The sequence below is a fragment of the Drosophila simulans genome, chromosome 2R (assembly GCF_016746395.2).
Source record: "Drosophila simulans strain w501 chromosome 2R, Prin_Dsim_3.1, whole genome shotgun sequence".
NCBI classification, from domain to species: Eukaryota; Metazoa; Arthropoda; class Insecta; order Diptera; family Drosophilidae; genus Drosophila; species Drosophila simulans.
In genome coordinates this window covers 13,910,312-13,936,400 of record NC_052521.2, presented here as the reverse complement: position 1 = coordinate 13,936,400, position 26,089 = coordinate 13,910,312, and the positions used below count along the sequence as shown (strand labels likewise).

At 42.4% G+C, this 26,089-nt stretch overlaps 4 protein-coding genes across 6 annotated transcripts in view; 1 reads left to right on the top strand and 3 right to left on the bottom strand.

Annotated features, from left to right (window-relative positions):
• Window positions 1-21,048, top strand: part of LOC6734804 (putative polypeptide N-acetylgalactosaminyltransferase 9) — a 58,087-nt gene extending 37,039 nt beyond the window's left edge. For 2 of the 3 annotated variants that reach the window (XM_016181792.3, XM_016181794.3), the window contains 6 exons: window positions 13,061-13,279; window positions 14,942-15,084; window positions 15,150-15,240; window positions 15,362-15,472; window positions 19,023-19,130; window positions 19,410-21,048. In XM_016181792.3, the coding sequence (XP_016028015.1) occupies window positions 13,061-13,279; window positions 14,942-15,084; window positions 15,150-15,240; window positions 15,362-15,472; window positions 19,023-19,130; window positions 19,410-19,571 (834 nt within the window). In that variant the 3' untranslated portion in view covers window positions 19,572-21,048. Of the gene's footprint in view, window positions 1-13,060; window positions 13,280-14,941; window positions 15,085-15,149; window positions 15,241-15,361; window positions 15,473-15,707; window positions 15,810-19,022; window positions 19,131-19,409 lie in introns of all 3 variants that reach the window. The other variant, XM_016181793.3, reaches the window with a different exon arrangement.
• LOC6734805 (imaginal disk growth factor 6) lies at window positions 525-2,569 on the bottom strand. Its single transcript, XM_002081772.4, has 3 exons — window positions 2,362-2,569; window positions 1,341-1,916; window positions 525-1,278 (listed from the first exon to the last, which is right to left on the bottom strand). The coding sequence occupies exons 1-3, from the start codon at window positions 2,489-2,491 to the stop codon at window positions 626-628; spliced, it is 1,359 nt and encodes a 452-aa protein (XP_002081808.2). The 5' UTR covers window positions 2,492-2,569; the 3' UTR covers window positions 525-625.
• A 425-nt stretch (window positions 21,049-21,473) lies between the features above and the next one.
• Window positions 21,474-22,437, bottom strand: LOC27208193 (trypsin-1). The gene has a single exon (XM_016183806.3). It carries the CDS (start codon window positions 22,322-22,324, stop codon window positions 21,551-21,553), a length of 774 nt encoding a protein of 257 aa, XP_016028014.1. The 5' UTR covers window positions 22,325-22,437; the 3' UTR covers window positions 21,474-21,550.
• An 86-nt stretch (window positions 22,438-22,523) lies between these two features.
• On the bottom strand, window positions 22,524-23,994 carry LOC6734803 (cilia- and flagella-associated protein 161). The gene is made up of 4 exons (XM_002081770.4): window positions 23,786-23,994; window positions 23,211-23,726; window positions 23,048-23,152; window positions 22,524-22,989 (listed from the first exon to the last, which is right to left on the bottom strand). The coding sequence occupies exons 1-4, from the start codon at window positions 23,879-23,881 to the stop codon at window positions 22,780-22,782; spliced, it is 927 nt and encodes a 308-aa protein (XP_002081806.2). The 5' UTR covers window positions 23,882-23,994; the 3' UTR covers window positions 22,524-22,779.
• Between the last annotated feature and the right edge of the window lie 2,095 nt (window positions 23,995-26,089).

The following is a 26,089-nucleotide window of genomic DNA, read 5'->3' as shown; positions in this document are numbered from 1 at the left end:
TGTAATACGCTGCGTATGCGAAATTTTCGACGTTTTCGCTTCAATGACAAATGTTGAGCAGTCAATTTGGAGCTTTCGTTGCCAGCTTTGTTGGGCTGGGTACTCGATGCTCGGGGGTGTTAGCCACTCTGGTTGCTTTAATAATGAAGCCGATTAAGTATTTTCTGTCAAAGTCAATTGGATTCCGGCTATTCATCAGAGCATAAACAGCATTGGCGCACAAGCCACAGCGACTGCCTAAATATTCCCCTGGGTCTTCTGATTGTGTTATTTATGAACAGCGTGTCGGAAATTATTGCTGTATTGAAACGCACAATCGATATATAAAATTGCGTAACCAAGAAGATGCGATAGCGAAGTTTATATTTGGAACATGAATTCGGTATCGAATTAATAATTATTTGCCAAATTCGAAATGAATATTAGATGTGCCTTTGTGTGCCAAACTCCACAGTAGTAGCACAAAACTGATATAAATTAACCCAAGCATGTTTCCTTTGACACCCAAAAATGAACTGAAACCATTATGTGTTCTGGGGCACTTTATGACATTACAAATATAAATGGGACAAATATTTCTTGATCAAGCATTTTCCTCACATGGTCAGTTATACATAAATCAAATTTAGTTGGTCAGACGGTACTTAACGGCCCTCAGGATGGGGTACTTCTCGTTGGTGCAGAGTCCTCGGAAATCGTCGTAGGACAGGTCGAATAGCGCGACTCCACCCAGATTTTCGGTGCGCACATAGCCGGCCTTATCGGCGGCGGTATCGGGATCCTCGAAGCTCACCCAGATGCCATTGTCGCCCTTCTTATCAGCTGCCCTGTAGGCATAAGAGCCGAAACGCTTGGCGGGATCCTGAACCTTGATCAGCGGAGCACTGGCGCCCTTTAAATAGGCGTTGTTCTGGTTGGGCAGCAGGGCGCAGACCTCCGGCCAGCTGTAGATGCCAGGCACCTGAGTGTTTCCACCCACTGGAGCCTCGTCCTTGACATCCTTCACCGGGGGAACACCAGTGTCGCCAGAGTCATCGGTCAGTTTCCATGGGCGACCGTAGGTGGCCACGCCCACATTGATCTTGCTGGCGGGACAGCTGTTGCGCAACCAGTACTTAACCTGAGCAGCCACATTGAACTCGGGATTGCGTTCGCTCAGTTCATAAATGGGTGCGGCATAGTCGGCCACTTCGGGATTACGCTGGGGTGTGAAGAAATCGAAGGCACCCAGATTCACAAAGTCCAAATAGTTGACCACAGCGGGAATGTCGTAGAACACTGTGGTGATAGAATTCGCTTTAAAATTTAAATCTTTAGACATTGCGAGTGGGAATACTAACGGGATGAGTTCACATTGGGCAGAACAGTGGTGGAGAGCAGCAGGTTGTCAGGACGGAAGGCGTTCTTAACATCGCGGAGCAAAGCGGTGAACTGCTCCTTGTGCTCCTCGGACTTCTCATCGACGATCGAGTCGCCGGAGAAGACCTTCTTGAAGCCCTTCCACAGGCTGCCAATTCCACTGTGCACCTTCTTCGGCTTGTTCTTGGGGAACTGCCAGGCGACATCCAAGCCATCGAATCCGTAGGTCTTCACCAGCGAGTAGACGGTGTTCACGAAACGAGTGCGACCTGTGGGGCTCTCCAGCAGCTCGAGGTACTTGTTGGGCAGCTCCTTGGCATCCTTGTCCAGCTCAATGTCCTTGTCACCACCCACACTCAGCAGGATCTTGACATTGGGATACTTGCGCTTCAAGCGGGTCACCGTGCGGTACAGTCCCTTGCCCAAATCCAAATCCAACTGCTGGTTCAGACTCACCGCCTTGTGCGAATCGCGCTCGATTCCGGCGTAGCCATAGATCAGATAGTCGCAGAATTGCAGAGCCGGTTCCAGTTCATCGATCACCAGCTTGCCCAGACCTAGATTAAAGAGCGGATTCCAAGATTAGGAGGAGGGATTTACACACTGGGAAAACCCTAGGCTTCGTCTAATGGTGTCATCATCCTCATTTAAAACATAGTTTATGTTATCTATTTTAAAATAAATAAAAACTTCTTTCTTGTCGCACACCGTTTTTTGTTGCAATTTAAAAGCTTTTAGTTATGCCAATTATTTTAGATTTACGACCAGTCTCGGTGAGATTTACTTTTCGATTATCGCTTCCACACTCAACCCAAATTGCAAACAAACTAAACAAATCGAGTTCCGAGTATTTGTTGATAAGCCTAGTCGTTGTTTTCGATTTCGTTTTCTTTTTTTTTGCTTTTTCTAATTAGCAACTTCCACTGGAGATTATATAATATTTTAGAGAGCAAAGTATATTACAAAGTAACTTAAATCATGTATTGCGCGGAATATACCCACCTTCCTTGACGAAACTGGCGGAATCGTAGTAGCAGACCAGGTGCTTCTTGGGCACCTGCGGAGCTCCCACCTTGGAGGCCTGAATGCTGGCCAGGCACAGCGAAACGATCGCTAGGGCTTTAATGATCATCTTTGATGCGCGGATTTCACTTGATTCCGTTGAGTTGTGCGCCGCTCAAGTGTCGACTGGGAACTGAAACTGGGGCTTTACTTCGCATCCCAGCTTGTCGAAGGTTGAGACGTGGTCGTCATTGTTGTTCTTGTTTTTTTTTTTTTTTTTGCTGTTGTGGGTTGAGAGCAAAGTGTGAGCTGATAAACAAAGCTAAGCTCGGACGCGATCATTAGAAATAAATACAGTGGAGAGTGGATAAGGTGGACTATATCTATACATAATGCTATTTGCTCATTTCGAATATATACTTTCATTATGTCCGCGTTTATTTCTACTTATCAAACTGTTAAATTTAAAAAATATAAGTATATAAGAATGTCAGTTTAATTGACCTTAACTGGTTTAAACTACTTTGGCAATCTTCAGTAGACTTGTACATGTAATTCTTCCTTCAAAGCTTGTTTCCACTGTATTAATTCCAGTACTTTTGCGTGGGCTTCGCACAAACATATTTAAATTTTTACGACTTAGATGTCGACAAATTTTATTTTTGCTTCTTTTTCCTCAACTCACTTATCATTGGTTTGTTTTCTTTTCTTGTTTGCTGCTGCTCATGAATTTTTTGTGCCTCGGCATCGCCAAATTCGAGCTTTTAGGCTACAGCTGCTCCGCTGTTATCAATTCCCGACCTCGATTTGGGGTTTTTGTTCTGAACCCTAAGCCTGGGCTTCTCGTTTCCAGTCTCTTCTTTGTTTCCCCCAGTTTCCTTCTTGTTGATTTTGGCATAATTCTTGTGTTTGCTTGCCCTAATCGCTGTTCAATCCACTCGCCTCCCCTTTGTTCTGAATCTCTTTTGGTCACACATGCTGATTTTCAGGTTCTGCATTTAAAAAAATGGAGTACTAGTTAAAATGAATAATAATATTATTATATTCCTCGCCTCATTAAAAAATAAAAAAAAAATACTTATCGTGTTTTTTTTCTACACTTTTTAAAGCTTTTTTAAAAATAAATGTAAGAACCCTAAAAGTTTTACTATCTTCAAAATTGCGTGTTTAGCTTATTTTTATGATTTGAAAAAGACTTGAATTTTTGTTTCAGTGTTGGACATGTCTTCTCTTTTTTAATAATTCATGCTTTTGAAGTGGAGTGTGTGCTCCATCGATTTCAGTTACTTAGTCCGTGTTGCCCTTTCTAGTTTTTTCCTCTCATATACACTTTCGCCATTCCATCTAACTGTACATATGTAACTTGAGGAATTGTTTTTTAGAATTCATGGACATGTATGTATGTATGTATATAGAGTGTTACATCGCAGGCCAAATGGAATTGACATTCAATTTTTACATCTCCCTTCGGTTTATTTGAATTTAGGGAGAACTCTGTTAGCCTGGCACTCAATTATTTTTGCTGCAATTTCAATTTTTTACATTATCAATTAACAGTCTTGCTTTGATCTCTTTTTGCCGGCTTTTGTGGGTGTTAATTCACGGAAAGTGAGTGAAAAAATCGGGGTTAAGCTTTAGCTTCGAAAAACCAATCACATGCACGAGCGCTTTTGGCCGAATTAAATAAATAAAAACGCAGGGTCGTGGAAAAAAGGTTTCATTTTAGGTCGCAGGAGTTTACCCAGTCTTTTTTGTCGTCGTCTAATTTTTACGAAAGCTTTTTCTTTTTTTCGCCTAACGCATTTTGGTTAATTAATTTTCGCCATGCGCTTTTCGCTCAGTCAGCGCCAGCGGAATATTACTTACACATTTTCCTTGTAGTCCGCATAATTACGTGCACGTTTAACTTTTAATTGAAATGTTGTAACAAGAGTTGATGGTTGAGATAGGAGGTGGGGGTGGAAAATGGGGGAAAATATGGCAAAATATGGCAAAAAAGGGGTTTTCTGCGGAGAGCTGAGTGGAACTAGGGCCCGGGGCCTGAGGGCTTGTCATGGCAATTTATAAAATTTCTTCCCGCTTGCCCCTTTTCCGCTACCCCCAACCCCCTTCGCTAGCCTGCTGGTCTGTCTATATTTCAGTTTATTATATCGAGCTGAAAGCCGGTGCTCTTTAATTAAAAGCGTAGCCAGCAGACACACTCACACACGTTTGCATTTGATATTTATGAGCGACCCCGAAGTATGATACACTTTTGTGGATTGAAGCGAGACCGCTTGGCAGATGGCCAGCAGTGTGTTGCCTGCTTTTTGGCCGGCATTAATAATATTTCAAAAATATTATGAGAATAGCCACTGAAGGCGGCTATAACGAGCCAGTCAGCAGGGAGGAGAAAGGGTGAGCACTGCATGTACGATAGAACTTCTTGTGAAAGATTAGCAAGCATTTATGATATATGATTTAAATGGTATTTAAGTGTTTCTCCTCTCCACTTTAAATTATATGTATTCCTGAGATAGTAGCTGGGCTTAAGAAGAACGTACTAGCATTTACTACTGTATATGGTTCTGAGTAAAGACATTACCTATCGAATTTCAACTGTATCGCATCTCAAACTCTGCGTCGTCTTTTTCCCCAGCATATCCCTGCATATTAAGCCCTGGGCAGAGGGCAAAAACCAGCACACACCAGTAAACAGAGAAAACTTTGTTGGCTGCTCGTTTGTTTCTGTGCGCCAACAGACACCCCCTACCCCTACCCCTACCCCTACCCCAACCCTTAACCCATGATAGCAGGAAAACCGCAGCAAGTGCAACAGCAGCAGGAGCAGCAACAAGATCGCTTCGCAATTTTGCCTCGTACTTTGCGAGTGTATTAATTTGCACCCAATGCCGAGGCACAACAGAAAATTTTTCCCAGGGGGATAAAAACCCCGAAAACCCGAGACTAACGACCATTTCGATGGGCGTCGGGGGCGTGGCCGGAGTGATTTGTGGCTGTATAAGACAGATGGTGACCAGGGATGGCCGATGGCATACGATGAGATGCAGATTGAAGCTCTTGCCGAAAGCGAAGCAATTTTCGGCTCAGTTCATTTCGGGTAACTAATTGGGCCAAAGTGCATTTGTGGCCTGCAATTTTCCAGCCCTGGCCCTCACAACATATGCAAATCACTCACTCAGCCGCACACGAAATACACACTTTCATATATGTATGTTCGTATATGCGTATATATTTACGTAAAGGAGCAGGGAAACGTATCCTGTGCATGAAAGTCAGCTTACGTGGCGCATGATTTATTAAAAAACGCTCGTAAAAATGCACAGCACACTCGACGAGCACGAAAAAAAGGCAAGAATGAATTCGACAGTCAAGTGCATCGACTATCAGATACCCTTCACTCAGTGGGCGAAAGAGTGGGGATTGCAAACGAGCGACCGTTAACATTATTTCTCATTGTTTGCTTATAATAAATAGTTCAATCTGAAATGGTTTGTGGGCATGTTCATCTATGTTGATATTGATAAGAAAACGAAGTACACTTTATAAGATCTGAAACGAATATACCCTTTCACTCTACAAAAAGCGGGTATAAATAGAGGGGCGTTGGAAAAAAGAAGCACAACACATCAAAGGCAGAGCAGCAACAGTATGATATCACCCACTATGCCGCTGCTGCAAAAATGCATGAAAAATAACTATGGAAATAAGCAGAGGCAGAGGCACAGGAAGTGAAAGAAGCACTAACAACAGAAGCACTAAAAATAGATATGAAATTTTTAAAGCTTCCACAGCAACTCTTAACCCGTGGCAGGCACAGTCGTTTTCCTGCCACCCGCCCCCTTGTCCCATTCCACGCCCCCCTCAAGCAAACACTTAGTCGCGGATGATGAGAGTTGTGGGCGTGGCGTGGCACATACATATAGAAGGACGATCGGCTGCGAGCCAAATTTTTCAGACCATCCATCAACTGTCAGCGTCGGGTTCATTTTTAAGCAATTTTCGCAAACGATGCGAGGGCCAAAACTCATGCCACTCCGAATGGGGTGCATGCACAATATATGAAGAGTGGAAAAAACTATTCCATCTAAGCTCGAACATAAAACTGCATGAATAAGAAAATATAATAAAAAAAGGGAGAGTATTGTATTTTTAACGTAGATTGCTCACATCCACTCGACTAGCTGGTTTTTCAGTATGTTTTAATGTGTAAAATTGAAAATAGTATCTTTCGGATACAGACACAGTTTTTTTTTCAGGCGAGAACTTAATGTATCTGTTGTCTGATTGTATCTACAACCTTTTTTTAAGTGCACATCCATAGAATTTAGGCAAAGTTTCCGCTGCTTTTCTCCGCCGCAGTCGCTCGTCGCTATCAGGAGCTGCATATCCTGCATCCTCGTTTCCCTCGTGGTGGTCAGGCAATCGGAAGCGACAGGCCATGTTTGGTTTTCATCGCCAGTTGCCGGCAGCGCAATTTCGTATTATTAATTAGCTGCCATTCCATCCAGAGCAGTGGTGGAGCAGGGGAGCGGAGGAGCAGAGCCACTATGTCGTCATGTCCGCGGCACATTTGTTCTGGTTAGCGGCGGTGGACTATAAACTCTGGTTGCGGGATCCTGCCCAGTGCCAACAGCAAATTGCCAGTTAACCCAATCCAAACGAGCACAAACTGGGCTTCATTTGCATAGCGTCATTTTTGGGAAATATGTCTTAAGCCCCATTTACAGCAACTAATGGATGTGGGGCATTCTAAATGACATCCGCGAAATGATAAATGTGAGAGAATTAGGGGCGCGTTTGTTGCCCTTTTTGCTAGCTGTTGTGCGGTAAAAAGGATTTGGTGAGAAAACCTGCTGTTTAAACGAACAAAGTAAACAAAGTTGAAGTTTCAGAAGAAATATTTTATGGAAAAAAAACTAACACAATTTATATTTCTCGTAAAAACTTTCTTATTCAATTGAAGTTGTTAAATCCAGCAAATACAGATACATCAGCTTGACTAGACCCATTAAAATCTACATAACTGCTTAGAGAATGCATGTAAATGGGTCGCAGTAAGTGAGCCATCTGCATTTTGTTAACTGCTAATAGGTGCATATTTTCCGGCAATCGCCGTACCGTCAAATTGCATGCATAATTTATGCAGGACTTGAGACCAGCGTCCATATTCGCTCATCAACTGGATGTAAGCACGTACTTGGAGGGCAGTTGCCGCCCAACCATTTCCCAGCCAACTTTCCCATCTATCAAGCATCCATCTGCCCAGCTGCCATGCAAATTGGGCACGCGTTTCGCATAACCAAAAATTACACTTTCATCAAGTTTCGGGTGAGTCCTTGGAAGTGGGGGAATCAAGAGGTGGAAAATGGGAGGTTACTGCCCACGGATGCGGACAAGGCCAAAGGTAAACGTGGTCCTTACTTTGGGATAATGGTATAATATTCAGCTTAGAGGCAAATGTGCATGCACCTAGGAAAAAATTAACTTTTACCAAGATGAAACAGTACTCTCTTGTGGCTTAAGATTCATACAAGAGAGGAATTTAAATGAAGATATTAGAAAATATAAAAATTACCATCTAATACTGGCGACACGTGTAAATTTATTTGGCCATTTTTTTCGCTGTGTAGCCAACTTTCGCGAGCTTAAGAGCTTAAATAACATCAGAACAAATTAAATAAGCGTGGATTTTCGGCTCGTCCTTGGCTGGGTCAAGCACGTGCTGTTGGCCAGGCTTCCATGCCATTTTGACAGCGTAATTTAGTAATGTCCTGGGGACGGCTAAGTTGAAGGTTTCAAGGGTACTGCCTGCCAGCCTGCCTTCCTGCCTGCCGGCGAGCATTTGGCATTTTCTTTTAATTTTCCAACAGTTAAGCCGCCCTCCTTCTTGCGCGTTTCTCGCCACCAGATTTTACTGCTTAATACGCAAAGTTGCACTTTGGTTTTTATTGCACTTGGTCCAGGGGATCTGCCGACGGCTCCAGGACCTTTGCGCCAGGATGCGCTGCGTTGTAAAAACGTACAAAGTTTTGTGCACGCGCTTTCGCGCCTGAAAATCGCTGCTGCGTTTTATTGCAGCCCCCTTGTTGCCATGAGCGCCACGCAAGAGGGGTACCGAAAGGATTTAGGTAAATGGAAACGGTGGGGGACTTAATTCCGCTTTTATAGTTGCAAATCCTTTCTTGGAACTTTGCCAAGCTGACATTCAGCGAAACTAAGCATCGATGGCTTTCAAGGGCGCATGGCGAGTTATCTGCTTCTCTTAAAGTTTAAAATTAAACAAATTATAGTATACACTGGGAATTTAACTTAACACTAAATCTGGACGCCACTACGCCCCTGACTTTTTATCATCCTCCTTAACACGCTGATGGTATTGGTTAAGGGGCTTGTGGAGGGGACTTGGGGCGGTTAAGCATTTGCTAACAGTCCAGTGAACCGGTAATCAAAGCAAAATCAGCAGAGCACTGAAACAACTTTTTTATGCTAATTTGTACCACACCTTAACCCCCCATTCCCTGTACACGTGGGGCTATGCGGGTGTATGTGTGTGTGAGTGTGTTTGTTCGCTACATTAAACATTTAAATGCGTTTTTAAGCAGCCAGACTTGCGAGGAGTCAAAGGAACGAATGGGATTTGCAGCACTCGAGCAATAAGCCAAACTGTAGCTTCGGAATAGATCCATGCAGATGCAGGGCTACTTATACCGAATCCACTTCCATTTCCGCTTCCGCTGCTCTTCAGTCAGCCGCCCATTGACCTGAAGCACTCCTCAACTATTAACTTTGGCCAAGATTGCGACTTTTTGGTGCTTGGCTCGAAATGCAAATAGCAACTCGGGCGTATGAAGCTCTCAAGTTGGCCCCGCTAAGTTGCCACTTTGCCACCGTCTCACAGATACTGCCTGTGTACTGTATCCTGTATCCTTGTATCCTGGCTCCAAGCCTCCATGTATCCGCGTGTGTGTGTGTATGTGTGTGAGTATGGGTGTTTGCGGTGCCGCCTCCTTTTGGGGCGTGGTGGGGCACAGGCACTTGTCAAAGTCAACTTCACATTATGTCAAGCAGCGTTATATTCATTTTTTCCGCGCGTGGCTGTCTTGCTTCCTACCGACAACGTCTTCTTTATTTTTTTTTTCGAACATTACATATAGCAGCGTACAGGGTAGCAGAGGGTATATTATTTGGCTAACATATGTATTTGGTAACCACTTGAAAACTATTCATAATAATTGTGGGATCTGGAGTAAAGAGGATAATAATACTTATCTGCTGCAAGTATGCCAATTATTTACAGGGTATCTTCTCCTTGGCATCCCCTAGGTGTTGCATTTTTTAAACATTATCATCGCCTGCTACCCCCTGGATCGCTGCCTGCTGTGCGCTAAGAGACCCATCGGCACTTGGTGCGTGCCCGGAGGGAATCCAGAGCGCCTCGTTCCTAAGACATCCGAGAACCAGCCAGTCGAAAGGCTCCACTGACATTTACGATATTCCTGGGCATATTTTCTTTTTTTTGGTCGCCTCCTGCCGCTCGACGTGACTGTTTTATTTGATGTTAATGTGGATACGCTGATGCGCCACTCCCACATTCACCTCCGCTAAAGAGGTTTTACGGCTGAAGGACGCCGGGTGGTTGGGTTTTCTCAGGCGTCTTGGCTTGAAAGCCACAGCAGGTTAGCACATTATTCACAAAGCCAGGCCTTTAAAACCGAACCGCATTCTGAGGTTTCGCTTGCTTAATTTGCGGTTGAGTCGGTCCTCGAAGGGCGGACGACAACCCTGCGAGAAGCGCCCCTCATTTCTCATCATAAAGTGTGTCACACACTTTAACCATTATGAATGCCCGGTGATTTATTTTGATATCCAAATTGCCAAGTGAAAGAGAAATGTGCTGGAGTTACTTTTGACATTTTGTCATTTTAAGCTCTATTTCGCAGCCTTGGAAAAATTTGTTTTATTCCTTCGCTTGTTGTTTATATGAGATGCTCTCGAATAATTGATTGTTCCTGGCCAGGAATTTTTATTTAAGCTCCTCGCTCTGCCAAGTTACGCAAAGTTACGCAAAGTGGCCTTGTGGCAGGATTAGAGGTAAAAAATATACTCCCCCAAAAGGAAAGCAACGTGAACAAAAGGGCTTACTGAAAATTTATTTCTTATATCAACTTATTGGTTGATTTAAAAATACTTTGTCCGCTTAAATACGCAATTGATTGATTTAAACGTGCGATCAAAGGTTTGTTTTAAGCAAACAATTTAAGCAAACAAAAAACGCAATTAATTGCCACTTTGTTTATAAATGGGACAAAAAATGGGTTTTCATGCGTAAATGAAAAGCAGCACTTGTGGAATGTAATTTAAATAATTAAAGCTATATTATTTGCTTATAATTATGTGAACGAGTTTTTTTGCTATATAAAATCTTAGATTCGGTTTAGAATCTATAAATTTAAAATTATTTAGTTGCGGTTGCATTTCAAAATTTATTTGCCAATTTTCTTTGGTTCCTGCCACGATTTTCATTTTTATTTTCTGATCCCCCAACCCTGCAAACGCCACATGACACGGCCATAAAAATTGCGTTTATTTGCCCGCTTTTAAATCATTTAAGCTGCATTATATGCAGCCAACGGCAAACACACACAAATGCGGGCCAACAGGAAAATGGGAAAACGGGAAAATGGGGGTGCGAGGGCTTGGAAAAGCGAAAAGTTCTGCCGCGTTGTTTGCACAAACAGCAAGTGCAACTGCAGCAGCGGCGGCAGCACGCTTCACTCATATTTTCGTGTATATTTATTTATTCAGCTCTGCATTTTATTTCATTTCAGTTTATTCCCGTTATGGAGAAACTTTTTTTGTTTTTTTTTCAATACATATACAAATATATACATATATAGTGTTTGTGCCTTTTACTTCCATTTCCCGAGCGGAGAAAACGGAAAGCAAAAGCGGATACACACACAGGAAAAGCGTAAAAAAAAGAAGAACAGAACCGAAGCTTGTTTGGGTAATAACAACAAAAGAAATCTTTTTTACACTCGCATGCAGAAAACCACGGCTTCGACCCCCCGGAACCACCTTGAAGCTTTTCACTTTTGCTATTTGTTCTGTCACTTCCGGTGGCAACAAAAAATGGCCGCCCGCATGCCAGTACAACTTTATCCCCTTCCTGCCCGCCATTTTCCACTGCCCCCCGCCAGTCGGTGCGTTTCGCATATTCGTTCACATTGTTGGGCCTGTCGCTTTAGTTTTTGAGTCATCTCCCGTTTTCAGCGAGCCATTGCAGGCGTTTATTAAATGTCACACTGCGAATTTTCCGGACGGACCCTAACCCCTCCGCTGCGGGTTTTCCCTGCGCCGGAGAACAGTGGCACTTGTCGCGTTTGGAGATTTCACTTGGTTGCCCGGTAGCCGGATGTTTTTTCTTTTTGGATCACCCACTTCTTGTTGACTTTAAGTTACACGTTTTTAGCTGTCTTCCACTCATCCTGGCTGCACGGTTTTTCCCGGCTTTTCCCCTTGGGCCTTTGCTGTGACAATTTCATTTATTTTGCCATTTTCTGTTTTACGTTTGTCAGCGTTCTTTTTTTTCGCTCATGAAACTCAATTACATGACCTGCAATTGTGTATGTTAACTTAGCCGGGCATTCCTGGTTGTATCCTTTTGGCCTTTCCCACGTTGCGTATACGCAATAATTACTGGTGGCAACCGATGTCGCATATTTCGCATTGTTCCGTAATAACGAAAATTATTATGATGTCTCCCCAGAGAACAATCCGTTCAATGAAAGGCAATCACAATAAATATATTATGTGAATAAAAATGCTCATTCCCACATAATTGATTAACAATTACGAGACAATGCATGCCCAGACTGCACAACTTTCTGGTTGAAATTTATTAAAACAATTACAACCAAGTGCAAATCTCTTAGCAAAACCTCAATGAAGCTCTAAGCTAAACAAAAGACACACTACAAAACGTGAGGAGTGTCCAAAAAAGTACTTGACCATCAGGATTCAGGAGAGAATAACGTGCTATTACAACTTTCTGAATTATTTAGCCTAAAAATTTATTTTCCACTGCAGCACACAAATGAGCAAAACAAAGTAAATACCAGTGCAAAACTTTATTTATTTTTAATTATTTTATAACAGCTGGTGGCTGGCATCAACAAAAGTGCAAACACAGCACCGGCACAAGCAAAACTACAAATTCAGGCAAAAGCAAAGGTATTAAATTGCACTCCAGTATAGAATGAAATTCTCCAATTAAATGCTACCAGCAGCGAAATCCAGGGCCCCAGACCAAATATTCAATTACAACCGAATTCTCCATTGTGAAAGCAGATGGAAAGTGTGAAAGAGATAGCCCTTAGAAGATAGAAAGAGAGGGACTTTCGAGGCGGGGGAGCAATGAGAATGTTGTACTAAATAAAACGTAGCCTCAAGTATTTTGTGGCAAGCTGTTGAAAGTAACCAAAAAAAAAAAATCTGTTGGGGGAAAGAAAACTTTTTGCTACCCAAAAAAGATGGGTGAAAATGTTGGGTGGCTGACTGCGAAAAGTTTGCTCAGGTGCTATGCCACTTGTGGCACATCCTCCTCAGTGCTTATCTCTGGTTCAGCGCTGGCGAGTATCAATTAGCCAAATGAAATTGCTCTTACCTTTGGTTCTTCCTGCTTCATATTTTCCAGAGCACCGCCGAACCCGTCTACTCACCCACAATGGCCGGCGGACTTTTCTCCATCGACAGGGAGTTCTTCGATCGACTGGGCACCTATGACTCTGGATTTGATATTTGGGGCGGCGAGAATCTGGAGCTATCCTTCAAGACCTGGATGTGCGGCGGCACCCTGGAGATAGTGCCCTGCTCCCACGTGGGTCACATATTCCGGAAACGTTCGCCCTACAAGGTAAGTGCTATCGATCAATTATTGAAAAGAAACCCGAACAGAAAATGGCAAATCATGGCAGACAGACACAAAACCAATTCCGATGGACAGAGCCCACTGCTCATTAGGGAACGGCAGTGGGTCTGCTGGAATTTAAAACTCCTGGCCCACATGAGTGGGTAGCCTCAGGACCAGTTACCAATCCGGTCCAGAGCTTCGTGTTTGGTAAACAGTAGCCCAATCCTGGTGACCCCGCGCCGCCCATCCCTCCTTTCTGTCGAATAGTAGCCGCAGAGCTGCAACATGGCACACATGGCACAGACATGGACTCACAAGGACTCTCCTCTCTCACACACACACACACACACCCGCTCACTGACATGGACATGCACTGCGGCTGTCCTTGCAGCATGGTATCTAGTGATTGTGATGGTGTTTGTTAGTGTGTGTATATTTGTTGAGTTCACCCGCTCCAACGAGAACCCCCATTCCCCAACCACAACCATCCATTATTCCCCCGGATCTTCACTTTTTGGAGCAGCTTCAATTATCAACGGTTTACGCTTGACAAAAGTTTGGCAACTGTTTTGATGTCAATGGCGTAACACATACAAAAGCCCGAATATCCCTAGAGTGGAACTAACCAATTGGGCACCTGCCAATTCCCAGCGGAGTTGGTTGGGCCTCGATAATCACCAGTAAAACTCAAAGGGGTTGACCTTTCCAGATAGATTCTGTAGGGAACAATATGTATTAGACAGGATGAAGAATATTCAGAATGAAATATTTTTCAAATTAATGCCAAATAATATAACAATGATATAACAATGGCTAATCTAATGGCACTCAATAATTTTATATCTCTATGAAAGTTAGTTTGCAGTAGCGAATTATAGATTTTAATTACCGTGTTGCACAATGCAATAAAATAACGCACAGAAACAATAGAATTGAAATCAAATAAAACATAATAACAAACCAAACAGATAAATACGAGCAACCTAACTCCATATGTAGTCCAATTCTACACACATTACTATAATTAATCTCACTCAAAAAAAGAATTATAAACAATGCAAAACAATTCAATAGGATTTTGCACCTGTAGGCAACACAATCTCTGATGGCTTCAAAGGAATCGCCACAGATCGTTGTATTTATCGCAAAGCTGGTGATTCCATTGCCCCTCACAATTTACGGCCAAAACCAGGCAGCGTTTTCAATAAATGCCAGCACACTTCCCCTGTGGGCCAAGTACTTTCCTGGTGCCGTCGAGGATGCAGCAATGCACAAGCACAGACACCTGTACAGTGGACACACGAACACAAAACAAGACACACAACAGGCGGACATTGTTCGCATACTGGGGACAAAGGGCGGAAAAGACACAAAGGGAGGGGCCAAGACAGATGGCCAGCTGGCCAGGACAAAACCGCAAAAGGGCTGAGAACTGGCTGCCACTGGAGCCACCTAATGCCACTAAGCAAAAGCTACTCATTCAGGTAATTAGGCTTTGTTGTCCACTCCGCCTGGTCCCCCCTGAAACTCCGCCACTCGCCTCTGTTTGCTGACCAAATATTTCCATTGACTCGGGCACACCGGCTGCCGCCCATTGATTGCGCCCTGCCGCCCCGTTGACCACCCACTCATGGCCATCTTGGTCCTGTTCTCCCTTAATTGCAGTGGCGTTCTGGCGTGAATGTGCTGAAGAAGAACTCCGTGCGGTTGGCCGAGGTTTGGATGGATGAGTACTCGCAGTACTACTACCATCGCATCGGCAACGACAAGGGCGACTGGGGCGATGTCAGCGATCGCAGGAAGCTCCGGTAAGTGCTACCAATAATTACCAGTTTCTCAGATCTTTCATTTATATCTACAACTTTCCAAATAGTAACGATCTCAAGTGCAAAAGCTTCAAGTGGTATCTGGACAACATTTACCCCGAGCTCTTCATTCCCGGCGATTCGGTGGCCCATGGCGAGGTAAGTTCCCAGAGTTACATTAGATGCTTAACCCTTAACCAATCCCTTGACCCAACTAAACATCCCCAATCTAATACCAATCCAAACCAACGACAACACATAAACACCATCCAATCCACAGATAAGAAACCTAGGTTATGGCGGTCGCACCTGCTTGGACGCACCGGCTGGCAAGAAGCATCAGAAGAAGGCCGTGGGCACGTATCCCTGCCATCGGCAGGGTGGAAACCAGGTTTGTTGACCCCCATCTCGGCAGCACTGCGACCGCCACAAACTCCGTCCAGCCTCAAGAAATCCGCGCCAGGAACAACGAACTCTTTTTCACTTTTCGCTCTTTTCGAAACTACTACTAAAAACTGTGAACCCAAACTAAACACTCTTTTGGGCGATTGGGTTTTACTTCCCCCTAATTTCTCAATTTTTTTTGCAAGTTGTCAGATCCGCTATATAGTGAACTTAATTTACAGATCGCGAATTTGCCCAACGGCATGTGTCTGGATGCAAAAGAAAAATCCGAAGAGGAAACGCCGGTTTCCATTTATGAGTGCCATGGCCAAGGAGGAAATCAGGTATCCACCTCCATGTCCACATCCTCAGAACTGAGAAAAGGAGGAGGCGGCGATTCAGAGTCCCTGATTACCGATTTCTCGATCTCGTTGCTTTATGAAATTATTTTCCAATCGCTTTTCTGCTGCGGATGTATTCTTTTCTGACTTTGATTTAACGCTTTTCGCACTTTATTTTCGAGTATTGGTATCCTTTTGTTAAGTTTCCGCTTGCTTAATTAACTTTAACCTATATCCAAACCCAATTTCACACTAGAAAAACTACTTTCACCAGTCATATCACATAACATCATCATCGCTTAACCAAGTTACAAAAGGTTCAGGTTGTGAATGAATCCAGTTGGACTATTATAATTACCATTATCAACTTTTATTAAAAAACTAGAAGTAACTCAAAATAATATTGATTTTACAACTTCTGAATCACAATCTTCCGAAACCATTTTACTTTTCTATTTATTATTTATATTTTAATAATTTTGGTCTGCTTCTTATCCCTTAACTTAGCTTCCCGTTTTTCTACAATTCTCAACTCAGCTCATTAAAACTTTCCCAAAATACTCTTAGTTAAAACCCAATTATCTAAATTCTTCAACTAATTTCATTTCCTTTGTGAGAAAAGTTTTTTCTGTATATTTCTTTTGATTTTTGGTGCCTGATGGGAAGTCCCTTTCCTTAAGTAAATGGTTTTTAAAGTGGACCCCTCCTTACAAAAACGGACAACAATAATATTATTGCCGTTGTTAAATTCTACCCTTGTGAAAGTCCTGCGGTTTTGAGCACTAATTTTGACGGAGTTTGTGGCTACAATAACAAATATCTGTAGAGTACATAAATATATTGGATTTATTGCTCTCTGGCAAACAACTCATATTCAATTTATTTGCCTAGCATAAGTGAAAGTATGTATCAATAAAAGTTGCCAACTGAAATTGCGTTGACAATTTAACAGTTTTACAGGATGCAAACAAGCGTGCCAACACAACACACACACACACATACACACGCACGCACGTACCAATACTTACACAAATACAAAGAGTTGCATATATTTGGGTACTTCGGTCGATTTATGCCATGTCACAAAAATTAATTAAAACACAATCATAAATATAATGTCAAATGATAAATCATTTGCATGGCATTGGCTTTGGCTTCAGCTTTTCCGTTTATTATGCATTCAGACAGAAAAAAGGAACACATTTACAATCGGCATACTAAAAGCTTACTTACGACAAGTATTTTGAACTACAATAAGGAAACAAACAAATAAATGAACTGCAACAATAGAACCCTTCACAGTAACACGAACTGACACCAAAACTAGAAGGAATGCCATTTTATAGGGTCACGCCTACAAGATACCCTATGCCAATTTGCTAGCTAACCTTTTAAGCCATAAAAACATAAAATCAAATTCCATGCATATATTTTACTAAACTAAAACTTTGATTAACTTACACATACAGATAATATCCTTGTGCCTCACCAATGCGGTGTACTAAAAACGAGCTGAGATACTTTTACGCTCACACAGATACGCTGCGGATGTGTGGGGATATTGTATATTCAACATTTAAAGTGGGGGAAACGTGTTGACCTCGTTCCGCTTGCCCTAAAATCGCCCCAGACAGACAACTGCCACGCCCACTGCCTAAAGCCCCAAGCTCACGCCCTTTCCACGGACACACCACGCACAATGCAACAAAGTGAAAGGCGCATTTAAAAGGGGGGGGGGGGGGGGGGGGGGGGGTGAATTACGAAAAAGATTTCGCCAAATGTTTGTATGCACTCGGAAATGCGGTTAAAATAATCAACATTTGCGAAGCAAAAACGTGGACATTTTCACTCCTCTGCACGCAAATTTTAATTTCGCACATCGTAAAATTTAGCAAGCGAATCCAGCCAAATGGGTAAAGGGGAAAATAAAACGCTTTTGACTACCACGTCAAAGGATATGCACACAAAAAAAAAAAAAAAAAAAACAGATAAGGGTGGGAAAACGTGGCGTCGGTTGTACTGTCCACATAATGAAAGTATTTCGCTCACGCGGAAGAAAAACGCGTCTAGGCTAGCAAAAATATTTTTCAGCAGCCCGCAAACACATTTTCACCGGGGGGGTGGACAAAGCATGGAGTTGAATGAAAAAGAGTGCACTAGATAAAAACTGTGTAGTGATAAATGAAAAAACGTAATTAAAAACGCATCTCGCTCACACACACACAGAGAAAACACAAAACAAGCGCGAGGGAAAAGAGAAAGCGCTGATAAAAGAAATGCAAATTGAGACCGCCAAGGACGTTGGTATCGCGGGGGGGAAGTGGGCTGCAAGTCTAAACAATAAGTGCGGATGAGCAGGAGCTGCAAAGGGAAAGTCCTTGGCGAGCCAGTGAAAGTGTGCATTAGGCTGAATATTCCGATTATGCGGGGCATAGCTGCAAGGCCTACAGGGCTAAAAGTATATCAAAGACAAAATAATGAAAAATCAGTGGTCTTAAAGTTTTCAAATTCTATAAAAATTCCCTTATATTGAACACAATCATTTCCTTTTGAAGAATCCAGTTTTTCCGATTTAAATAGGGTGTAGTACCAGCCAGTTTTTCACAAATGCTCCTTAAAACTGCCCTAATTGAACGGTCATACAATAACAGTAATTATTCATGGCACAAAACCTGCAGGCCTCCTCTGCGCTGACCAGTCTCATCATTATTCCAGTCCTGGCATCATTATAAACAAAATAAAGATGGTGGTCCATCCGGGCAGGCGGTGCGGAAACGGAAATGGTAACACAAAATGGCGGCTGGTCACGACCTGGCTGCGAGAGTGGGGGCGCGCGCGGATCAGGGGGCGTGGCAGGAGCAGGGCAAACAAAGGCAATTCCAGTCACCAGCAGAATCTGAACCGAGCTCAGGCCATCTGGCATTGGCAACGTGTTTTAAATTATAAATAATCATGGCCAGTGAGTTTCAGACAAAAACCAGACTCACGCACACAGACACGACCACCCTTACTCACACACACACACACAGGATACGATATATATACACTCAAACTCAAACACAGTCACGAGCGAAGCTGCTTTTTGGCATTTAATTGAATAAAACATTAGTGTGTAATAAGTTGTGCGCTTGTAGCCCTGGAAAAACTTTTGGCAACTGGCAAACGCATTGCCCGCCATTACAATTTATATTAATGTGTTTCCCTCGATTTTCCCAGTACTGGATGCTCAGCAAGGCGGGCGAAATCCGTCGCGACGACTCCTGTCTCGATTATGCCGGCAAGGATGTGACGCTGTTCGGATGCCACGGGGGCAAAGGAAATCAGGTGAGTGGATAAAAAATATGTGTAAGGGTGGGAGATACTATGAAAATATTCCTCTAAAATGTATTTCATGTTTCTGAGCGATGTGTTTCACTTGCATGTAAGATAAAAATAGACGGTGATAACATAAATACTTAAATGTGACCTTAAAGTCATTTCATTTTGCAAAGTAATCGAAATTTTTCGTATATATATTACAAATAACTTAAGAAAATTGTACAACTGTTAAATTCAATAAGAGATGTAGAGTGGTAGTCATTTAATCGAATCCTCTACTTTCAGTTCTGGACGTACCGCGAGAACACAAAGCAGCTGCACCACGGCACCTCCGGCAAGTGTCTGGCCATCAGCGAGAGCAAGGACAAGCTGCTGATGGAGGAGTGCAGCGCGAGCCTCAGTCGCCAACAGTGGACCCTCGAGAACTACGACAGCTCGAAGTTGTGAGGCTACTTCTATGCGAGGGGCAACCTCCTGTTGCCCACTTCGCGGCGACACCAACAACCACATGCATAGCAGCAGGACGAGAAGTGGAAGCAGAGGCAGGACATGAAGTGGCGACAGGAGTTGGAGTAGTTAGATTCCCCCGAGGCATGTGCAATAGTGGGAGTGACAGAGGGTCGATCGGATGGCAGCAGAAGCAGCAGCAGCATCACTTGCCATGCTATCTATATATATTATAAAAAATTTATATGTTTCCAAACAACAGAGTAGACGTTACTTAGCCCTAAGTACCACACATCCACAGACTAGACAAACAGACACTGAAAAAAGAACGACTGCTGTACAGTAGCTATAAGTTGATAAGATTTCTAGCCCTAAGTCGCAGCACTTAGGATTAGGTTAATGGAGCCCGGCCAAGGACCAGTGCTGGCCAACAAAGCGAAGTCGTAGCGCAATTTTTGCATTTAAATTTGTAAACATTTAGCACAATTTACGGAAAGTGTGAACCTTGACTCTGTGTCCGAATTATTTATGAATTTTACAAATGTCATCAAATGGCTCTGCGAAAGCCTCATTCCAAATATATGTTTTAGCTGGTAAGCCCTAGGCTAAGTCTAAGTTGGAAAGCATTTGGTGATAGCCTTTGTTTCGCCCAAGACCCCGAGCATTCCCGTTTATATGAATTCTTATACCTATCTTTCTGTAAATCCCTTGAAATGGCGAACCAAATTTTTTTGATTTTATTTATTTTCGTACGATTTAGGTACAGTCTTGTGTTGCTTATTTTTTAGACGAGGAGCGTTGCCAAATTACGTTTAGATCTTTAGATTTCGGGTAACTTTGTGTTCTCTTTGAAAATCCAAATCCGTTGCATTTCCTATCGATGGATTCTCAAAACAACAACATATCCTATTTGTTGGACAAAGCCAGCTTGTAGTACTTACATATATCAGTTTCCAATCTACCGATATCACACGAGATAAATATATATATAGCGTTAGGCCCTAGTAGTTAGACCTTAATGCAAATGTGCATAGTGCCTTCTATTTATAACGGACGCATTCTTACACATATGCTATTGTAACCGTTCATCGAACTCTTGTAGAATTAGGCTAGGTCACAATCACAGCGACTGTGTATATACTAAACTATACAATTTCATATCGCATCCTGCAGAATGTGTACATAACTATGATTAAATACTGTTTTATTCAAGACTAAAACGTACATATTATATCAATACGATAGCCAACAGTTGCGCATTGTTTTTCATTTGCTTTGTTTTATTCCAGCCAGCGAGCTTCACTGTAGGCTGCATTTACATTTTACGTACGAAACCAAAAGCCATAGGAAGTGGTCGATAATCTTTTTTAAACTAAACTTACAATAGTTAACTAAGCGCGTAGTAAATGTGTAGTAAAAACGCAAATATTGTGCAAGGAATAAGATACAGTTATAAATAAAATATGTGAATTGAAAATGTGTTTGTTCTGCGTTGTTTTGGGAGTTACATCTGATTTGCTTAGAGACCTGAAAATGGGGTCTACACCAATAGTAAACTATTATTATTATTTTTAAGTTGATCCAATTCATAATTTGCCTTGAAAGAGCTTAAAAGATAAGTCTCTAACAAACATCAGATATGCTGTAGCCATCTATGGGTCATTTGCAGAACTAAGAGCCATCTAGCGGAAGGTTTTTCTTTTGCCGTGTAAAAATTCTATTGGAATACTATTTTACATGAGTGTAAGTAAATAACATAGGGCCAGAAATATTTTTGAATCTTACAAAATTTTTTGATTGTTTTGGATGATAAGAAACAAAATAGAGGAAAGCGTGTATTTTAAGCAATATTAAGTTGCAGAAACAAAATAAACTTTTCGAAAAGGGTTATATAAATTATAAAACGCAGTTGTATAACATTGCAGAAGTTTACTCAAGCTGTAAAGCGGGTTTATTTTCTTCACAAAATCATTTTCCATTTACACATTGGCATTCTGTTTGATCCAGGACCTGAGAGCACCCACATAGGTGTACATGGCCGGACGTCCCTTGGCTCCGCAACCGAATCCCCAAGACACCACACCGAAGAGCTTGCCATCGACAGTCAGCGGACCACCGGAGTCACCCTGGCAGGAGCTCACTTGGCCACTGGGATGTCCTGCACATACCATGCGATCCGTGAGGCCGGGAATGTTTTGGGAGTTGCAGTAATCACGGCTCCACAATTGCACCTGGGCGAACTTCAAACGGTTGGGCAGCTGCAAGTTCTGATTGATGGCGCCGAATCCGCTAATCATCGCCATCGTATCCGCGGCATAGTTGGAGTCCGAATCTGCCAGTTGAATGGTTTGTACAGCTCCTCCCATCGGAACCGGGCTGCTCAGCTTAATCAGCGACATATCAAAGTCTTGGCTCTGCGGATTGTAGCGAGGATGTATGATGAATTGGGCAATGTTGAAGGTCTGACCATTTCCGGCGCTCAAATCGTTTGTTCCCACAATCGCCTTCATCTGACCGGGATTCTGGCCCACGGTGCAGTGGGCAGCTGTCACGATCATCGTGTCGGAGATCAGGGAACCACCGCAGTGATGGCGTCCATTGAGCTGAAGGGACACCTGATGGGGAAATTGTCCCGGAGCAGCAAACTGGCCACCAATAATGCGTGACTCTTCCGCCACATCCATATCACTGTGAACAAAAGTCACAGCTAGGAGCAGGATCGATAGTTTCACTAGATTGTTAACCGAAGACATGGCAAAGGTTGAGTGTGTCGATTGTGCTGCAGTTGTTCTCTATTTATAGGACTGGTATGGTGTTATTTTCGAGTGGTTTTATCGCCCAAACGGCACACTTTTGCATGGGAAGAGACCCCGTTAAGTGGGGGCGTAGGTGGGGGGTCGATATTTTGGTTGGCAACTCACTTTATTAATTCTGCGAAAAACAAAAACAAAATTGCATTTCCAAGCATTTATTTTATTACACTTCTAGGATTTGAATACATAGTAAGTTATTTGCAGAACCTTAATGCTCATTAACCAATAATCTTAAGTGCCGTTCCAATTTTTCTCCCCTTACTTGCTGTGAAGTGCCAATTTCTATCTAGGCCAAACAGTAGGGGCTCGGCTCGACAAAGTCAATGTGCGAAATTTAAATGTACGCCACATAAAAATCAAGTTCACATAACACACCTAACTGCTTGAAAGCTAAATTAATGAGACGTAGAATTTGCAGACTTTGATCCAGTCTGGTGTCCGTTGCTAATCATCCATACGTTCTTCCAAATCTCATGCCTGTAGATATTGCGATAGTTTTGCACGGACACCAGAAATTCGGGGCCAAAAAGGGTTTGGATTAGAACATTTTCGGCAGCTAGATTTCGATTTGTGGTTGCATGCACGATTACCAAAGGGGAATTGCTCTGCGGTTATAGATGATAAATATTGCTATTAAATAAATATTATAATTATTATAATTACAGGTATATCTTCTCCTTCGCTTTCAAAACGCTGCTTTGGATCTACATGTCTGCAGAACCAATTCGTGTATGCTATGGGTATATCGTAGTCTGGGCATGACAATTTCTATAGGAAAACCATATTGAGATATAAATAAACTATGGTATTTTTAGGAGCTAGTTACACTGCGGTGCACAAGTCCCAGGTTGAGATTGAGCTCCCCGTTTTTGTGCGACAAATAGGTGGCATGGACACCCTGCTGCAGATTGCACCGCTTTGGCCCACTGTACAGTACTATGGGATCGTGTTCCGAAGCCATGCACTGCAGCTGGAATCGCTGCCCATACTTGATGTTCTCCCCAGTGCGATCCCGACCATCTCCACTGACTATTTTGAAGGAGTTTCGCACACAAGGCCGCTTCGAAGGCGCCACGGATAGCTCACAGTCCTCATTGATTGACTGGCTTTTTCGCACCACCTTTTCGTTGATCACAACCGACAAGGCGGCATTCAGATCGGTTGTGTCCATATCACTGATGTTTATATGGATGGGCATTAGTTGCACAATAGCTCCGAATATAATGGTTTGCTTGGGAGCAGCCAAAACGATCTCCTTGTGGAAATTGTCATACAAAATGCGTGCCTTTTCCACCAAAAGTTCTCCGCGATCGCGTTGTTTCTTAAAGTTTACTATTTTGTCCTGAAAAATATGGTATGCTTACCAACTATTTACTCAGTAGTTCATATTCAGTGACTTACCTCTTCAAGGCAATTTTCTTCCACCCAATTGCCAATTCTTACACTGGGCTGAAATCGAGCGGAAATAGAATCCATATCGCCGACTCTACAAGGCATTTTGATGTGTTGATGGTAGCTAAATAAAGGTGTTTAATATCTATAGCAGTTGTGTAGTTTGTATATGATGTAATAAATTTTGTGTCTGGTCTATAAATTTAATGGCTACTAGATACCCTGACCAGAAAAACATATTTCTAAAGCAAAGGCTTGATATTATCACACATTTTATTCACAACAATGTTAAAAGGCCTTTGGTGCCACAATTTCACCACTTTTCGAAACGTTGCCTACTTTTGGGCATTCGCGGCAAATGTTATCTGCACCGCTTCTGTTCGAAGTGCTCTGCTAAGCACACATGGCGGATGAGTAATGACAGATTCAATATTTTTCACTGGCACACATTTCCAGGCACCAAGTTATCTATTTGCCGCTCTCGGACAACTCAGACAGCGGTGATTGGCCGTGTTTGCTGTCAGCCATCTCTGCTAAGTCCATTTCTACCAGAAGTCTGAAGGAGTCTGAAATCTTGGAGCAGAACATAATCATTAGCAAATCTGCCGGTTGTCTGATGCCAAATATCGGTGACAAGATAAGCCATTTGTATCAACATTTAGCACATCGCCCGCTGTTAATTGTGCTCGTTATTCATTATCGCCCACGTCGGTGGATTGTTGTGGTTGTACCAGTTTAGTGATTTACCTGTCGGTGGGTAAATGTACCTGGCCGGGTGGATCGGCGTGCCCATCACGTGAACGTGCGCTAGCTGCTCGGCCGATTTGCGGCACGTTCCTTATCTAGCCACTCGATTGCATTGGGGGCTATACGCGATATTGTCGCCGGGGCTCCAAGTTTTATGACCATATTTACGTCCGCTGCAGGGCACACCTTCTAATCGAGACATCCAACGTTCAGCTTGACTCTGATTTATTTCGCGTTTTTGCCCACTCGGGGAATTTAATAGATATTTTCGAGCATATGGTTGAGTTAAAAAAGACTACAGTTGGTACCAAAATATTTGCCATTCGGCAGAGGCAAGGAGCGTGCTTGATTGCCTTTCTAGTCTTACTAATACCTAAGTAAGCGAAATATAAAAAAAAACATACTACAAAATATAAATCTTAATCCAAAATTAATTAATTACTAAAGGATTTTATTTTAAATGTAAATATATAAAGCCCATAAATATTGTGATTAGAACTATATTTTTAAAGCTTAAAGCACTTGCCATCAGATTAAACGTCCTTATAAATATAAAAATAATAAAGAATTGCTTCTGCCAGTTAATTTAATTTGTGGCTTTATGTTATCAAAACACATACACTCTTGTTCAAAAATGATGTCAACCTTTTTATTTATTTATTAAAAAAACTGAATACTTTAATTAAATAGCTCCATTAAAATATACTTTGGTCTATGTATTACCAAATTGTCTGCTCTTATATTCCGATAAGATATTATTGCAAGGTAATTGGTTTCATTTTAAATGTTTCTTGATTTCCAATCTCTTCAATGTAGTGGGTGACTCAACTTTTGATTTCGTGGAAAATAACTTGGAATCCCATCTAAGATAATTGCAAATAATCAAATAAAAATTCGTTTACCTTTGTTTTGCACCTGAAATAAGTGCCATATATTCTCTAATTGTTTGCAGGCCACAAAACACTAATAGTTATCTTGGCAAAAAGTAAAAAAAAGAAATGAAATCCATGCCCGCATCAATTGCGTCAAACGACGAGCCTCGAAAGATTTTGCAGATCAAATGAGGCGCTGATATATCTTCATCGATTGCCCAATTCCGTCACTAAACGGGCTGTGTCCTATCTCAAGATTCAAATACAATTATTTACGAGATAATACCGGCAATACGAACCGAAACGGATCGCTTAAATATGATTTGGCATGGGCAATTGTATCGCACTCGAAGCTGTCATACTTATAGCACCTGTGATAAGAGATCTCTGAAAGGTTATACAGAGTTGGTTGTTCGGCTAATCCGCCTAACCACAATCCGGAGTCATGTGACCACGAAATTCCCGGTTTAGGTGGATGGCCCATTCATTGGCCGGGTCTATATATATAGTATATACCGGACCTGACTACCGCTGGTCAAGATTGTGTTTTATAGACCCGAAATCAGTTGATATTGGCTACCTGAAGAACAGAAACGAACCAGCCTTAGTCTTATCGCTGACCATAGTCGGTTTATGGAACATTTGTACACTGCGAACTGTATGCGATTGTCATAAAAATTAGTACAGCTATCCT

Coding starts and splice junctions, on each gene's coding strand:
- LOC27208193 (XM_016183806.3), bottom strand. CDS start 22,324: ATGTCTTCGGTTAACAATCTAGTGAAACTATCGATCCTGCTCCTAGCT.
- LOC6734803 (XM_002081770.4), bottom strand. CDS start 23,881: ATGCCTTGTAGAGTCGGCGATATGGATTCTATTTCCGCTCGATTTCAG. Junction 23,727..23,785: donor AAGAAAATTGCCTTGAAGAG/GTAAGTCACTGA, acceptor CATATTTTTCAG/GACAAAATAGTAAACTTTAA. Junction 23,153..23,210: donor TGGGACTTGTGCACCGCAGT/GTAACTAGCTCC, acceptor GTTTTCCTATAG/AAATTGTCATGCCCAGACTA.
- LOC6734805 (XM_002081772.4), bottom strand. CDS start 2,491: ATGATCATTAAAGCCCTAGCGATCGTTTCGCTGTGCCTGGCCAGCATT. Junction 1,917..2,361: donor CGCCAGTTTCGTCAAGGAAG/GTGGGTATATTC, acceptor TCTTTAATCTAG/GTCTGGGCAAGCTGGTGATC. Junction 1,279..1,340: donor GCCCAATGTGAACTCATCCC/GTTAGTATTCCC, acceptor CTATCACCACAG/TGTTCTACGACATTCCCGCT.